Below are 14726 nucleotides of genomic sequence, written 5' to 3'. Positions count from 1 at the left end.
TAAAAAGCCAAAAATGTGAATTTTTAAACGCAAATGGTTTGAGTTCGTTCTCAAAGGCTCTTTCTTAACTACATGAATTGATTCTTCTTCTTCATGAATTGTTGCATTTTAAGGAGAAGTTACTAATGTTTGTAACTAATTTGATTCTGTAACTGTTATAAATTAATTTTTGCGTAAGTTTTCTTTTCTAGCTAATGAAATTAAAGAAAATAACGAACTTTTTGCAGAATTACAGTCAGAAGAAAAACCAGAATGCTATATATGCTGCAATTTATTGTTAAAACTATAACATTGCTTCAAAATTGTCTTATAATGTGATATTTTTCCTTTTCCTTGCGAAAGAGATTCAAAAAGCACTTTTTAATGATATAAAGTAGAAATGAAGGCAAAACATATATTTCCTACAGTCTACGTAAAAATATTTTGGCTCATTTATTCATTATATCATTATTTAATATTAACCACCAACATTTCACCGCTATCATTCATCCACTAAACTCTTGAGTTAGCCGAATTGATCTAGCTACTTCGTGTAACAGCTTCTGCTATAAACGCTTTCTTGTTACATTGATACCTTTGAACAGTTTCTAATATTTCTAACTAAACCATCACTTGCTGTTTTTTCATCTCCTTGATTTTTCTCTTAAAGATACATCCTTTTTCGAGATCTGTTGCTAAGTCATGGAGCACTAAAGATATTCACTTTTAGCTTTGGTTTCAAGAACACCCTTCTCATCTCAAGAGTCTAATTCAAATTGTTACGTTTAGTCTAATGAAATTGTCGCAAAACGTCTTGCGTGTTACAAAAATTAAGGTGGTTTCATTTTTTGATATATTGTCTAGGTTAGTTCAACAATAAAAAGGTGCAAGTTTTTCATCTCCCCCTGCCACCACTTGAGCCACCGTCTTGAAGTAGGAACAATTTTTATAAAATAAATTTGAATTTTTTTAATTTTAATTTCTTAATCTTGTTTTAAAATCCAAGGGTATTATTAGCTAGAAATGAAGAATTTTTTATCATCTTCTTTCTCCGCTGATATTTTCCTCTGACGGATTATGACAAGCTTTTTGCAAAATGCTAGGATCTATCGGCTGAACTAAATTAAGTAAGAAATATCGCAAATTATTCACTTTTACTTGTTATTACTAATAATAACCATAGAACTTTGGTCAAAGTGATTAAACGGTTTAGATAGATAGTATTGGGACATGGGTGTGCCTCTTTGTATACGTGTTATAGTTAAAGAGATAAAAGTGGTTGTTATTAAAACTAACCGGTAAAAAATTATAATAATTGCTTCCTATGGTCAAAGAGAGAAATAAAAAGAAGAAATTTCCGTATCGTGATCTGTGGTGGAATAATCGCCAAATTTTGGCAACTTCCGCGATAAACTTTGAAAAAAAGCAACACAGAATAGGACCAACTAGAAGGGTATAAACTCATTGGCATCCCCGGGCAAACATCTACATGTTTTTTTTATTTTTCCAATTTAAAATCAATTTTGCGCTTTAGCAATTGTAGCTGACGAGGCAGATCACAATACGGAAATATCCCCAATAAAAACGCGAAAGAATTACGTTCACCATACTGCATTAGTTATTATTAATAATGACCGGTTAATATGATAATTTTGCTCACATTATTCACTTTAACCAGCTAGTTTAGTTATTATTAATATTGACTGGTTAGACTATTATATATATGTTGACTGACTATTCACACTGACCGTAACAGATATGTTTCCCTCTTCTAATCTGAATTGTTGAAACCTTCTCCAGTTACTTGCAAAGTAACCTGTAGCCATAACTAAAAGTATATCTTTAATAGTGATGAAAATATTATTTGATATTATCCAGAATTTTAATCATACAATATTTGCTATGATTTAGAAGGAAAAAAATGTCAGATCTCCAAATAACAAAAAAAAAATTTTCGCTTTTATTAAAATCTGGGCATAATAAGTGCTGCTGTAATTCTAGTGTTAAGTAGAAATAAAAAGTTTTTGTACCTATGCATTTTTTGTTGTCCAATTTATATCCAGGTTGGCAGCCACATAAGTATTTAGACACATTTTGTTTGTCATTAATGCAAATGAAGAAGTCGCCTCTTCCCTGACATTCTTTATTTCCCCCATAATCTTCGCATCCTGTCTTGGCTGAAATATAAAAATGAGATAAGGTGAATACACCACTTCAAACGATTGAATGTAATAAATATAGAACGATAAAATAAATACAATATAGTATAATTCTTACATACCTGCCAACTTTTACGCATTTGGCATAAAATTTTATTTTTATATTTAAAGTGGTAGTAAATATATACTATTTTTTCTTTCATAAATTAAATTTTTAAAGGATTTTCATCACCACTATTCCTAAAAGAATTAAGCATATATATTAATATGCGTTACCATCATGATAGTCAGCTTAAGCTTTTTCAAATACAACGTATTTTTTTGCTTAAAATTGAAATTTTTATTCCATTTTAATACCACTGGGAAAAATCATAATGGAAGGGATTAAAAGTTGGCTGGTATGTTTTTATTTGTTTAGAGGGCTTATTGTTAATTTCTTAAATAATAAAGTTAATAACTTTTAAAACTACGTTTTAGAAGCGGATAATTTTTTTTTCTTTTTCACACCAAAAAAGACAAACTTAGGAATCATAACTACATCAATTTCAATATTAATACCAACTACTACGCTTTTTTAAAATAATTTTTGAGTTGTAAACGTTTAAAACTAAAGCTTTCAGAATTTTTGGTATTTTGGCCAATATTTTAAAAGTGGCGTTGCATACGGGCTTTTAAATCATAGTGGTGTTGAAAATAAGTTCAAATGAATAAAAAAATAATACATTAAGACATAAGCTCACGCTCCACTAGAATAAATTTTTACAAAAAGCGTAGAAAGTTGGCAGCCCAGTACTTAATAGTAGTAATAAGTTTCGACAGACGCATGGAAAAATTTTGATTGATGCTGTGAGGAGGAGTCCGAAAACAAGTTTCTCCTGTTGACGGTGGACAGAGGTGTATATAAATGACACAAAGTATTGTGAGATACAAAAGCGAGGACATAACATCATTTTTCCACATAATTAGGAAGCACTGATATTTGTCAAACAGCTAAATCTTTTTTCAGACTATATCATTATTCAGGGCAGGAAACTGACGGAAATCTTAGGGTAGGAGATTTGGACAGTACGGTGGATATTCAAGGCACTTTAAACCAAAAATTGCAATATGAATTTGCATTGTACAAAAACAAAACTCCATGCGTGAAAAGGCTAGCCCGATTTTTTCGAATTACAGCAGGGTGTAAAAGTATCTCGTCACATTGATGGTTCAAATCTTCAAAAAGTACCAGTTAGCAAAAAAAAAAAAAAAAGGACCAGACGGAGAAATTTGTCTAAACTTAGTACAGGCATTGCGACTGACATGACATATTTATAATCATTATTTATGACATATTTTAAGCTCAATCGTTGTCATATTTTTTCCATTACTGTTAGAAAACTAGAGAGAAACTCATTTTTGAACTCACACATATTCAAGTTTGTTTCGTAAGTGATGAACTTTAAGTTTTTTCTATTAGGTGTATCTAAAATATAATTTTTTTTTATACATTTCAGTCAAACTGCAAAATTTAGATTTTATCTTTGTTTTATTTCATTTTAATATTTTTTTCTTTTGACTTTTCTATCTGTTAGTTTAACATTGGAACGATGTCAAACGTTTGATTGATTTTTGACTTGCAACGTTTAGGGCAGTGTTTTCCTAACTTATGAACTTTGTGTACCCTTTATAAATTTTCCGTAACGCTGTGTACCACTAATACAAAAATGAATGTATTCTTTACTATGAAACAATTGCACAAAAGTTAAAAATCTGTTGACACCACTGATTATTAACTAGCTGTTGACACCACTAACACTATTAACTTTGCGAAAAATAGCCAATAGATAAAAAGTAATCGTAAATTTTCATGACTAGCTTTGTTTTTAAATTTCTTTTTTGAAATTTTCGTTTGTTGCAAGATATTTCGCATACACTTGGTGGTGCCTCGCACTGTTCCCGTACCCTTGGTGGTACGCGTACCACACTTTGGGAAACATGGGTTTATGGGATATTTTTAACTTACATTGTCATTAGTCACTCCACTATCGTTGAAATTTGTGACCTCTTATTAATAAAGAAAGTGGACAAAATATCGATTGAGGAAAACTTGTGCTTGTTGCCGTCGGTAAATGATTTAGGCTTTAATTATCAACCATCAAAGTGTTTAAATTAAAATTTAAACGCATAAACTATTCGAAAAAATGATGGATTTTTGATTAACGTCGATAAATTACACCCGTTTGGTAATAATATCACATTAAATTCTTTTTGGAGCTATCTGGAATAAACTGAAACCTGCATTGTCCTCAGACAAAGAGCTCTTTAAGGGATTTTAACAATCTAGCTAATCAGAGAGGGATTTAAATTCTGTCTTCCAGATTCCATCAACATAACCACAAAGTTAATTAGTAGTTCAGGCGTTTCTTCGCTTAAAATTTGAATAGAAAGGAATATACCAATGCAATTTTTGTTGTTCGATTTGTATCCAGGTAGGCAGTCGCATGAATATTTAGATATGTTTTGTTTGTCATTAATGCAAGTAAAGAAGTCTCCTTTCCCCTGACATTCCTTATTTCCTCCATAATCTTCGCAACCAGTTTTTGCTGAAATATAAAAAGACAAAAATAGTTGCCTTTAAAGAGCCACACTATAAAAAATAATTTTCTACATTAAAGAAAAGAAAAAAAAACTGTAGTATGATTTTTTAATACATTTTTGCCTATGAATTGAATAGAAAATAAATTGAATATAAGCGACTATTTTCATACCAATGCATTGTTTGTTGTCCAATAATTTATAACCAGGCAGGCATTCACATGTGTATCTAGATATGTTTTGTTTGTCATTAATGCAAGTGAAGTTTCCTTTTCCTTGACATTCCTTGTTTCCTCCATAATCATCGCACCCAGTTTTAGCTAAAATATAAAAAGAAAAAAATAGTTGCCTTTGAAGACCCACACTATAAAAAAAATTTCTACATAAAAAAACCGTATTGTGATTTTTTTTTCATGCATTTTTGCCTTTGAATTTAAACGCAAATAAATTGAATAAAAATGACTATTTTCATACCAATGCATTTTTTGTTGTCCACTAATTTATAACCAGGCAGGCATTCACATGTGTATCTAGATATGTTTTGTTTATCATTAATGCAAGTGAAGTTTCCTTTTCCTTGACATTCTTTATTTCCTCCAAAATCTTCGCAACCAGTTTTAGCTAAAATATAAAAAGAAAAAAATAGTTGCCTTTGAAGACCCACACTATAAAAAAAAAAATTTCTACATAAAAAAATCAGTATTGTGATCTTCGTATGCATTTTTTCCAATGAATTTAAACGCAAATAAATTGAATAAAAATGACTATTTTCATACCAATGCATTTTTTGTTGTCCACTAATTTATAACCAGGCAGGCATTCACATGTGTATCTAGATATGTTTTGTTTATCATTAATGCAAGTGAAGTTTCCTTTTCCTTGACATTCCTTGTTTCCTCCATAATCTTCACAACCAGTTTTAGCTAAAATATAAATAGAAAAAGAAAAATAATTAGCTTTAAAATACCACACTAAAAATAAAGCATTTTCTTCTACATTGAATGAAAAACAACTTAATGTGATATGCTTGTGCATTTCTTTCATTAAATATGAAAGGAAATAAATTGAACAAAATCGACTATTTCCAAACCAATGCATTTTTTGTTATCCAATTTATATCTAAGCAGGCATTTTCGTGAATATTTTGATGTTTCGTTTATCATTAATGCCAGTAAAGTTAATTTTTCCTTGACATTCCTTATTCCCACATTTATCTTCGTAACCAGTCTCAGCTGAATTATGAAGGAATGATATTAAATACGGGTCATAAAAACATTCTTTTTCGTATTCAAATGACCTGTTATGAATTTAAGAACCAAAATATCTTAAAAATAGGCCTAACAGACTGAGTTGATATTTCACAATTTTCGATTTTGTTAAAAAATTTTGGATACGTCCTTTCCCGTTTTTTTTTCATATATATATATATATATATATATATATATATATATATATATATATATATATATATATATATATATATATATATATATATATATATATATATATATATATATATATATATATATATATATATATATATACACTCTTTTTGGCGGATATAATCGTATGGGCTGATGAAAAGATTATATCTTTCTTTCCGGTTTTTTTTAAATAAAATTTCATCCTTTTTTTATTTATTTGTTTGTTATTTTTTTAATTATTATTTTACCCCCTTTTTCATATGTCTATAATTTTTCTTTGTTTTATCTTCATTTTGAGCTTATATATATATATATATATATATATATATATATATATATATATATATATATATATACTGCGAGCGCATAAGCTGCAAGTAAACAGAACTCATAAAATAAGCTCAAAATGTTTAGAAATTATAGAACAATTAAAAAAAGGTTAAAAGAAAAGTAATAATAAAACTCCGTAAAATAAAATATCTAATCTTTTCATCAGCTCACATTATATCCGCAAAAAGAAGTGCTTTCTAATATTGTATCAATATAGCCAAAGAAAAATATTTCAATACAATAATGTGAGAATATATTTAAATAAATTTTTTCTCCTTTTCTCGGAATTTTTTCCGGAGATTTTTATTATTATATTTCTTTTTCCCTTTTTTCATTGTTCGGTAATTTTTCCATGTAATGAGAAGCAAGTTGGCATCTTTGTGAAAGTTAAATGCAAAGTTTCTTTAAATTTTTTTCTTCCAATGCCCTCCTGGGGAATGAATTTTCGTCAGTACAGGCATCTGAAGGGCAGATTTGCTGGCCATTTTTTCAGAGGCACCATATTAGGTGGGCCAACGTTGCTGCCACAATAAGGACCAGATAGTAGAGAAAATGAAAGAACATCCATGCCTAGACCGGGATTCGAACCCAGAACCATAGGCCAGTTCCCTGACCCCTACACAGCCCGGTAGGCATTAAAGGCAAAGTTAGAGCAAATAAATTAAGGGTTTTACCAATGCATTTGTTGCTGTTTAATTTGTATCCAGACAGGCAGTCGCATATGTATTTCGATGAGTCTTTTTTGTCGTTAATGCAAGTAAAGAAGTCCCCTCTCCCCCTGCACTCCTTGTTTCCTCCATAATCTTCACAACCAGTTTTAGCTGTTAAATAAATAACACATTTTAAAACCATTTGTGAAATAATATAATTAGTGAAATGATGCTAAATAAATGCATTAATATCATAACTTTTTTTCCTACACTTAATTTGCTATGCGTGAAAAAAAAAACACTCGGTCAGTTTCATTATCTTGATACTATGCAGCCACAAAAAGAAAATGCACAGTTTCTGCTGCCTGCATTTTAAGCTTTAAGAGAGTTCTGTGAAGTAACACCAGATCAAAATGTAAATATTTATCTTATCAATATATTGTGATAATCATTATTTTCACTTACAAAATTTTAAGATATCTTTCAGGTTTACATGAAGCTGTATAGAGGTTTCAAGGTTGATTTGAGGTTTATTCGAAGTTGATTTCATAAACAACCTTAAATCTACCTCCAAGATCAAAGTATATGAAGTTGCTTAATTCATACTCGAGGTTGATGGAAATCGACTATAGAGCAACCTGCTTAGAGATGTTGTTTTTGAGGTTCATGAATTATTTTTTCTGTACTTCAAGCAACTAGATACAATTGATGTGTGAATAATTTCCCCCGATCTAAACTAAAATTATTTCACAGTTATATATGAGGTTGATTTTGTGAGGTGTAAATGTTGCTAAATTGATGAGGTTATTTTCAGTGCTAAGCATAACCTTATTTTTCTACCTCAGGTGTATTTTTGTACATCTGCCAACCTCAAAAACCTCGCCTTACTTTTTGCAAGGTTTTTTACTAATACCTCTTTTCATTTCTACTTTTGTTCGGGAAAATTAAATTATTCGTTTCTACCACTTTCAAATTTTTGATTATAAGAGTGCATTTTTCGGACAATTTCTTTCTATTAAAATTGAAAGTAGTGACAAGGTAGTTTCATGATCAGTCGACCCAACTTTGGGTTTATGACTGTCAGTGTTCAACTTCATAGCCTTGTAATTACTTGTTCAACTCGTAGTAGTGCGAGAAATTTTTGGAGGATTTTAACCTCTTTTGGTTAGCCTGACGGCAATGGGACTCTAACCAATTATTCGTCTGCCAGTGAGGACATTTTACGTCACCACTGTGGTCGGTGCGAGTCGAGTGCGGAATTTGAATCGACCAGCCATCCCTGGGATTCAAACCCAGCTCACCTCGTAAAGAATCTAGCGCTATAAGGAATTTATGTTTATAACTTTCCTTTAACAGCCGACCCAATTCTTTTGGGAAAATTATACCAAATGTCTACTTTATGAAAGAATTGGTGGATAACATAAAAAATACAATATTTACATTTAATTTTAAGAAGCGACTTTTTCAATCAATGACGCTATCGTAATTTATGACGTCATTACATCTCTCCTTGTAGATTATTTTATTGAAATGTATCATAATTACAACTAGTGCAAGCTAAAGAGGATATATAATTAAAAAAAAAAAAATTCTTTCTTCTGGACGAATTACAGCCCTGTGAAGAGAAGAAGAAAAAAGATAAGTATGTATATCAGTGATTGGATTTTTAAGCAGGGGATTTTCATATCCTGTTTAAATGTTTTGAGATACATCTTCCTCTAAGACAACAGCACCCCCCCCCCTCCTAATACCTACCACGAGCAAATAAGAAAAAATAAATATGGAGATAAATATCGTCATCATATTTTTTTTTCATTTATAAAAGTTAATCTTTCTACGGAAACAAATTTAAATGTTTGCCACCGAACATTAAGCTGTGTTTCATTTATATTAACCTCTGAAATCAGTTTTGACGATAAAGTTTTAACACAATGAAAGCCCTTATCAGGTATTAGAAAGCGTTTTTTTTTTTATTATGATTATTTAAACCAGATTGTAAAAATAAAAAGTATACTTTGGCTCTTGAAGAATTTCTTTTAAGTTCTTAAATCACTCTAACATAACATTTCTTAGCAATAGCGAGACTGAAGCAATTTTAACGTTTTAAGTACTGGCGTCATCCAATAATTTATTTTAAGAGCTAATCTTGATAGGAATCGATATAGCTTATCCCCTGCTCGCTCATTTCACTAACCCAGAAATCGCTTCTCCCTCATCACTGTTTTCCCCCTTAAAAATCAATATTTTCTACAAAAATAACGTTTCCGAATATAAAATGCTTATTAAAACTATCTGGTAGCTTTGAGACCGAGGATAAAGCACTCGTTTCCCTCTAAGATGAGCGGGGATCATATCCCTGCCTCCCTTTAAATTGTAAACTAATATTTACAGAATTTAGCATACTTAGCATAATTATTTAGATTTGAAGTCAATATTTTGAAATGTTTCATAGCATCGTCCACTTTTAAATTTTTACTTTTTTTCGATAAATAACGATATTTATTTATTTTATTTTTTTAACTTTTCCCTTTTTTGACTTAAACTTTTACATAATTTAGAATACAAAATATTATTATGTCCCTTTAGTTTTTCGCTAATTCAACCGACACAGCTTTAAGTAAAAAAAATAATTAAAATTATAGTTTATAGACATTTCTTAGTGGTCCAAGCGGCCTCTCAATTTCAAGACGCTTAATTTTATTGAACTCTAATCCTAAAACTATTCGTTACCAATTATTAATGATAATATAGATTTTTTGACACCTTAATTAACCACACATTCTTAATTGTGAAACTAAACATCACTTCCCTTTAATAGAAAATATCATAAAATTTACCAAAATAATTTAAATTATTAATGACGAGAGTTCATTACTAACAACAACTAGATGCATTAAAACCATATGCCTTATTACACACATTTAAGGCCTAGATCAATTAAGTTTTAATTCAAAAAAGAAAAAGAAAATATGCAACAAATATTTCTTCTATCCTTAAAAAAACTAAATTAAACTGACTGGCACTCATTTGATCAATCAAATTCATTTTGCCATTGTGAAGAAAATTTCGACCCATCAAAGAATGTGTACCGGTCATGTGATCATGAGTATGACGGCCCCCAATTCTCATTCTAATGAGGGCATAGAGATATGCGATGTTAAAACTTTGTATTAAATTTTAATTGATTTAAATTTATGCTTAAATCGTATTTAATTCCAATTGAGTTATGTTTAATTCTATTTAAAATTTATTTAGTTCTATTTAAATATTAATAATTTGCTACTTCTCCTAATATCTTATCCTACGCTGACGGTCTTACACTTAAGTGTCTCTTTCCTGTATACTCCATAATGATGTTTATTAGGGTTAAGTGCCTCTACCTCCTGTATTAACTAGAGTAATGTTTTTTTAAGGCTAAGTTCAAATTTGTTGAATAACATTACCGCTAACTGTAACGTTCTGACCTCAGCAATTTGTGCAATAAAATTACAGCTTCTAAACCAAACTCCAGGTCGTCGAATTACCAAACTAGGTGAGCCACCCCCTCTGCAGATGATGAAAATTGCGATGGCATGTCTTCGGAACATCCTCAGGGATGTTTCCTAGACCATCGCCAATAGCCCATTGTGTAGTTCTCGTGCAACGCAAATAAAGTACCTAACTGCGAACTAAACCAAACTGATGATCGGATAAGTTCCTGTAAACTAAAGCTATTTTCAAAAGTTCGCAGAATAACAGGGGACGGATTTTAATCTGTGTAATAGACACAATTTGTTTGTTCTATTATTCATCAAAAGTTCAAATTATTCATCACTAATGAGATAGTTAGCATATTTGATTTGATTTTCAAATTTTAGCATGCATTGTACTGAGCATTTTAATTTGCCACAATTTCAACGATACCATACGAGGCGAGAATTAAATCCACTATCATTTCAAAATAAATTTATTCTTAGATATTGTCTTGATTTCTAACTTTGTATGATTTTAAATCTCAAAATGCTTGAAATTCTACCCATTTAAATTGGTAGGCCATCTCGTAGCAAGAGTTGGCTCATATTTAGTAAAAAAAGAAGATTGTTTGAATGTACCTTTTTCGCAAAAGATTCCAGAATAACGATCCGTACAGGTACAGTTGACAGTTAAGCCATCATAAGTTTGGCACGTTCCTCCATTTTTGCATGGTTTATTTTCACATGGATCTGAAAAAAGACATTACTGTATTTCTATGTTTTTGTATTGTTAAACTGATGCACAGAATGCAAATGACAGAGAACTAATTTTTTGTCTCATTTATAGAAGTACTTGATCCGAACTAATCTGAAAGCAACAGATTTTGTTTCTTGGAAAACTACAGATTTTTTTAAAAGTGGAATTTTTAGTTCAGTTTTTTTTAAGTGTAACTATAAGCATTCATAAAGATTATATAGGTTCAAATACATACATATACACTTGTCAGCTATTATGAAACTATCACTTAAGACAGTAAGTATATGATCCTAACATATCGAGTCGCTAACTGAAATGTATTACTGCCATTTTTCGACCACTTAATACGAAGCAGAGATGTGGGGACACATAGTATTCATTCAAGTGGATTTTAAGAGATCCTATGCCACCTTTCTACCATTTCCCATACAGCAGAGGTGTGGGGATACTTAGTATCCATTCTAGTTGATTTAAAGAAATCTTTATAAGGAATATTATAATTGAATAACAAAAAAACGGTAGCTTGTTACTGGAAACTGATTGCTGAATTGAAATCAGCGATGCAGAAATATCAAAGATCAGTTCAAAAATCTCACGCAGCTGAAATAAAAATTGTTTCTCAGAGTTATTCACGTCCGAACGGGTTAGAACTTGTTTAGCATATTAAAAACAGAAAAATGTTGATACGGAGGAAAATCCACTACCCACTGCATTTAATATTTCTACACCTCATTTTATTTTGCGTTTTTATTTTATTTTATAACCGTCATTGAACAGCCGAACCAATTTTTTGTTTAAAATTACCGATGTTCAACTCCGTAGCCTAGTAATTTTGAACCCTATCCAGAAGACAAGGAACTACTGGATAATATTGGGGGGGATTTGAGTTCGTGTAAGACTTTTTGATGAAACCACAAAAGCCTCCCATGTTCAGCCTGGTGGCAACGAGGCCCATGATCCTTTTACCACTGAGGAAATTTTACGTCAGCACTGTTGTCAGTGCAAGTCAGACGCGGAATTCGAATCGACCAGTCATCGCTGGGATTCGAGCTCATTACACATTATTGGAAGGCAAGCGCTCTATTCCCATTGCCACCACGGCTCTATATTTTGTATTGTGATCTCTCAACTCATGTCTCGCTATCATAAACTAACAATGTTTTCAATTAGAGCACTGAGTAAAAAATTCATTTTAGAGGAATGCTTAGTTTACTGTTTCATTCAGGTATAGATTAGAGAATCCAATCTATAGAAGATAATATGCTTCGCATTTAATATAAACAATAATTTTATGCATTGTGTTTAAATATTTGAGTTACTAAAACAGTCCAATTATTATAACTGGACCTAAAATTAATATTTTATTTAAAATAAAATTTAGTAAATATAATTTTCTTTTTCCCTAACACTAATATTTACATGATAATCATTGGGTATTATAAGAACCAGTCACAGTTTAAAACTGCTTAGAAGGTTTTATTTGTAGCACTAGAAGGGCTGTAAATTGCTGTATACTTTGAAAGACAGAAGGGGTCGCAAATTTCCAATCTAGCAGCTTTTAATGAATTCTTCTCTTTTTTGGAGATTTTTCTCTCGACTTTAGTCTGCCCCAATGCCAGCTTTTATTTATTTAAAATTTGTTATATGAATTTAAAAATGTATTTTTTTATTTGATAAAATGCCAAACATGATAGCGGGTCGTAAAAAGCCGCTGAATTGGAAAATCGCAAAGGCGACAGTTTGGCCCTTTCCAGATTGAGTGAAGAGCAAATAGACATCGAAAATCTTAAAATATAATGATAAGTAACTTAATAAAAATATATTATAGACTTGATTATCGAAATTGCATTATAATTTATTTGTTTTGGTGAGTAAAAATATTTCATGTAACGGATTACTAGCATTTCAGTTACGCGTGTTATCATGGGTCGCCAAACTTTTTTGATCTTCGACCTCTACATAATTTTTCATAATCTCCATCGACCCTTATGAAAGTAAATTTCTGTTAATTAAAATAAAACTCTATTAGATACTGTGTTTGTACATTTATTTTGTGATTTAAACGTTTTTTAAAGTAATAGTACATTGTGTAGCAATAGTTTTATGAAAAATATATTAATGTTGAAATTTAAATACCTTAGTATTTATTAAAAAATAAGTAATTATAAATAAGTAGAAATAATAATTAAAGTAACTACAGATTTATTGCTTCTTAATCAATGAGATGGGTGTGCCTGATGTTTTTTTGCAAGGTTCGCTATATTGGGTTCAAAATTGGTCAATTTTAATCTTAAATTACCTCGAAACTCCACATTTAACTTATTTCTGTACTTAGTTAAGATTGAATTTACGTGACTGAAACCGGCTTCACCCATATAGGAACTTGGAAATGCTAGACTCCCATTCGACACCCTGGCTCAGATCGACCCTCGCTTTTGTTAAATAGACCCCTGGGGGTCTATATAGACCACTTTTGTGACCTCTGATGCACATATATGGCAAAACTTTTACTTTCCTTACTTATAGTAAAAGTAGAAGGTACGTACCTTTACTATTATATTCTTTAGTTTTATTGGTTTCTTTAGATAATTAAGTTTCTTTTTTTCTATAAATTATAATTACAGAAATGTCAAAATACGAATATTTTTGAACTGGTATTTAAAATATACCAAAGCGTATGTCACACCATAAATTACCCGAGGTTATGTGATATCTATTAAAACACCTAAAGGTGACACCGTCATTATAGTGTTACGTTTTATACAGTTCTTTAAGGAGAATGCATGAATTATAGTCGTTGTGGTCAGGGGATGAAGCGTTCGCCTTCCATTGCGGTGAGCCATTTTCGAATCCGAGCAATGGCTGTTCAATACGAATTCTGCGAATTCTCATCACTTTCAGTAAGTTATTTTCAGAATTACCGAGCAACAAAAAATAAAATTCGCTCCAACTATCTTTCTAGCGTTAATAAAATTTTTGGTGAAAAATACACACTAAGGTTTTCATGTAGATAATAAAATTTTTCAATTCATCGTTCTGTCATTAAGAAGAAATTCTGAATATTGTAAATTGTTTATCTTTACATAGTATTAACACTAGGTTTACGGGACGCGTCATTTTGATGCATTTCGAATTTTATATGGAAAATTATAAAACCCGCTCACATTTTTTATTTTTTCTCTTGTAATGACTTTTATCCATTGATCGAGTTAAATATATATTGAAGTCCATTTTCTTCAAAAGCGTTGAAATATTGAAATTTCCTTTGTGGTATACCTATCTCTATAGATATAAGTCAATTTGACGCGATCGTAATTTAGACAAAATTTTGATTTAATATGCAAACATCACATCAATAATAAATAAGAATGTACCGACAAACAATACTTCGATCCGTT

At 30.6% G+C, this 14726-nt stretch overlaps 1 protein-coding gene across 22 annotated transcripts in view; it reads right to left on the bottom strand.

Moving 5' to 3' along the window:
- The window catches only part of LOC107442536 (uncharacterized), a 287072-nt gene that overhangs the window by 41022 nt on the left and 231324 nt on the right, over positions 1-14726 (bottom strand). For all 22 annotated transcript variants that reach the window (XM_087163362.1, XM_087163373.1, XM_087163363.1 and 19 more), the window contains 7 exons: positions 11211-11321; positions 7144-7290; positions 5492-5638; positions 5190-5336; positions 4889-5035; positions 4577-4723; positions 2010-2156 (listed from right to left, as the gene is read on the bottom strand). In XM_087163362.1, coding sequence (XP_087019488.1) covers positions 2010-2156; positions 4577-4723; positions 4889-5035; positions 5190-5336; positions 5492-5638; positions 7144-7290; positions 11211-11321 — 993 coding nt within the window. The remainder of the gene's footprint in view (positions 1-2009; positions 2157-4576; positions 4724-4888; positions 5036-5189; positions 5337-5491; positions 5639-7143; positions 7291-11210; positions 11322-14726) is intronic.

This window comes from Parasteatoda tepidariorum, chromosome 5 (genome assembly GCF_982258835.1).
Source record: "Parasteatoda tepidariorum strain Cologne lab strain chromosome 5, Ptep-v5.0, whole genome shotgun sequence".
NCBI classification, from domain to species: Eukaryota; Metazoa; Arthropoda; class Arachnida; order Araneae; family Theridiidae; genus Parasteatoda; species Parasteatoda tepidariorum.
The sequence above is the reverse complement of the archived record's forward strand: the minus strand, read 5'-3'. Positions and strand labels throughout refer to the sequence as shown.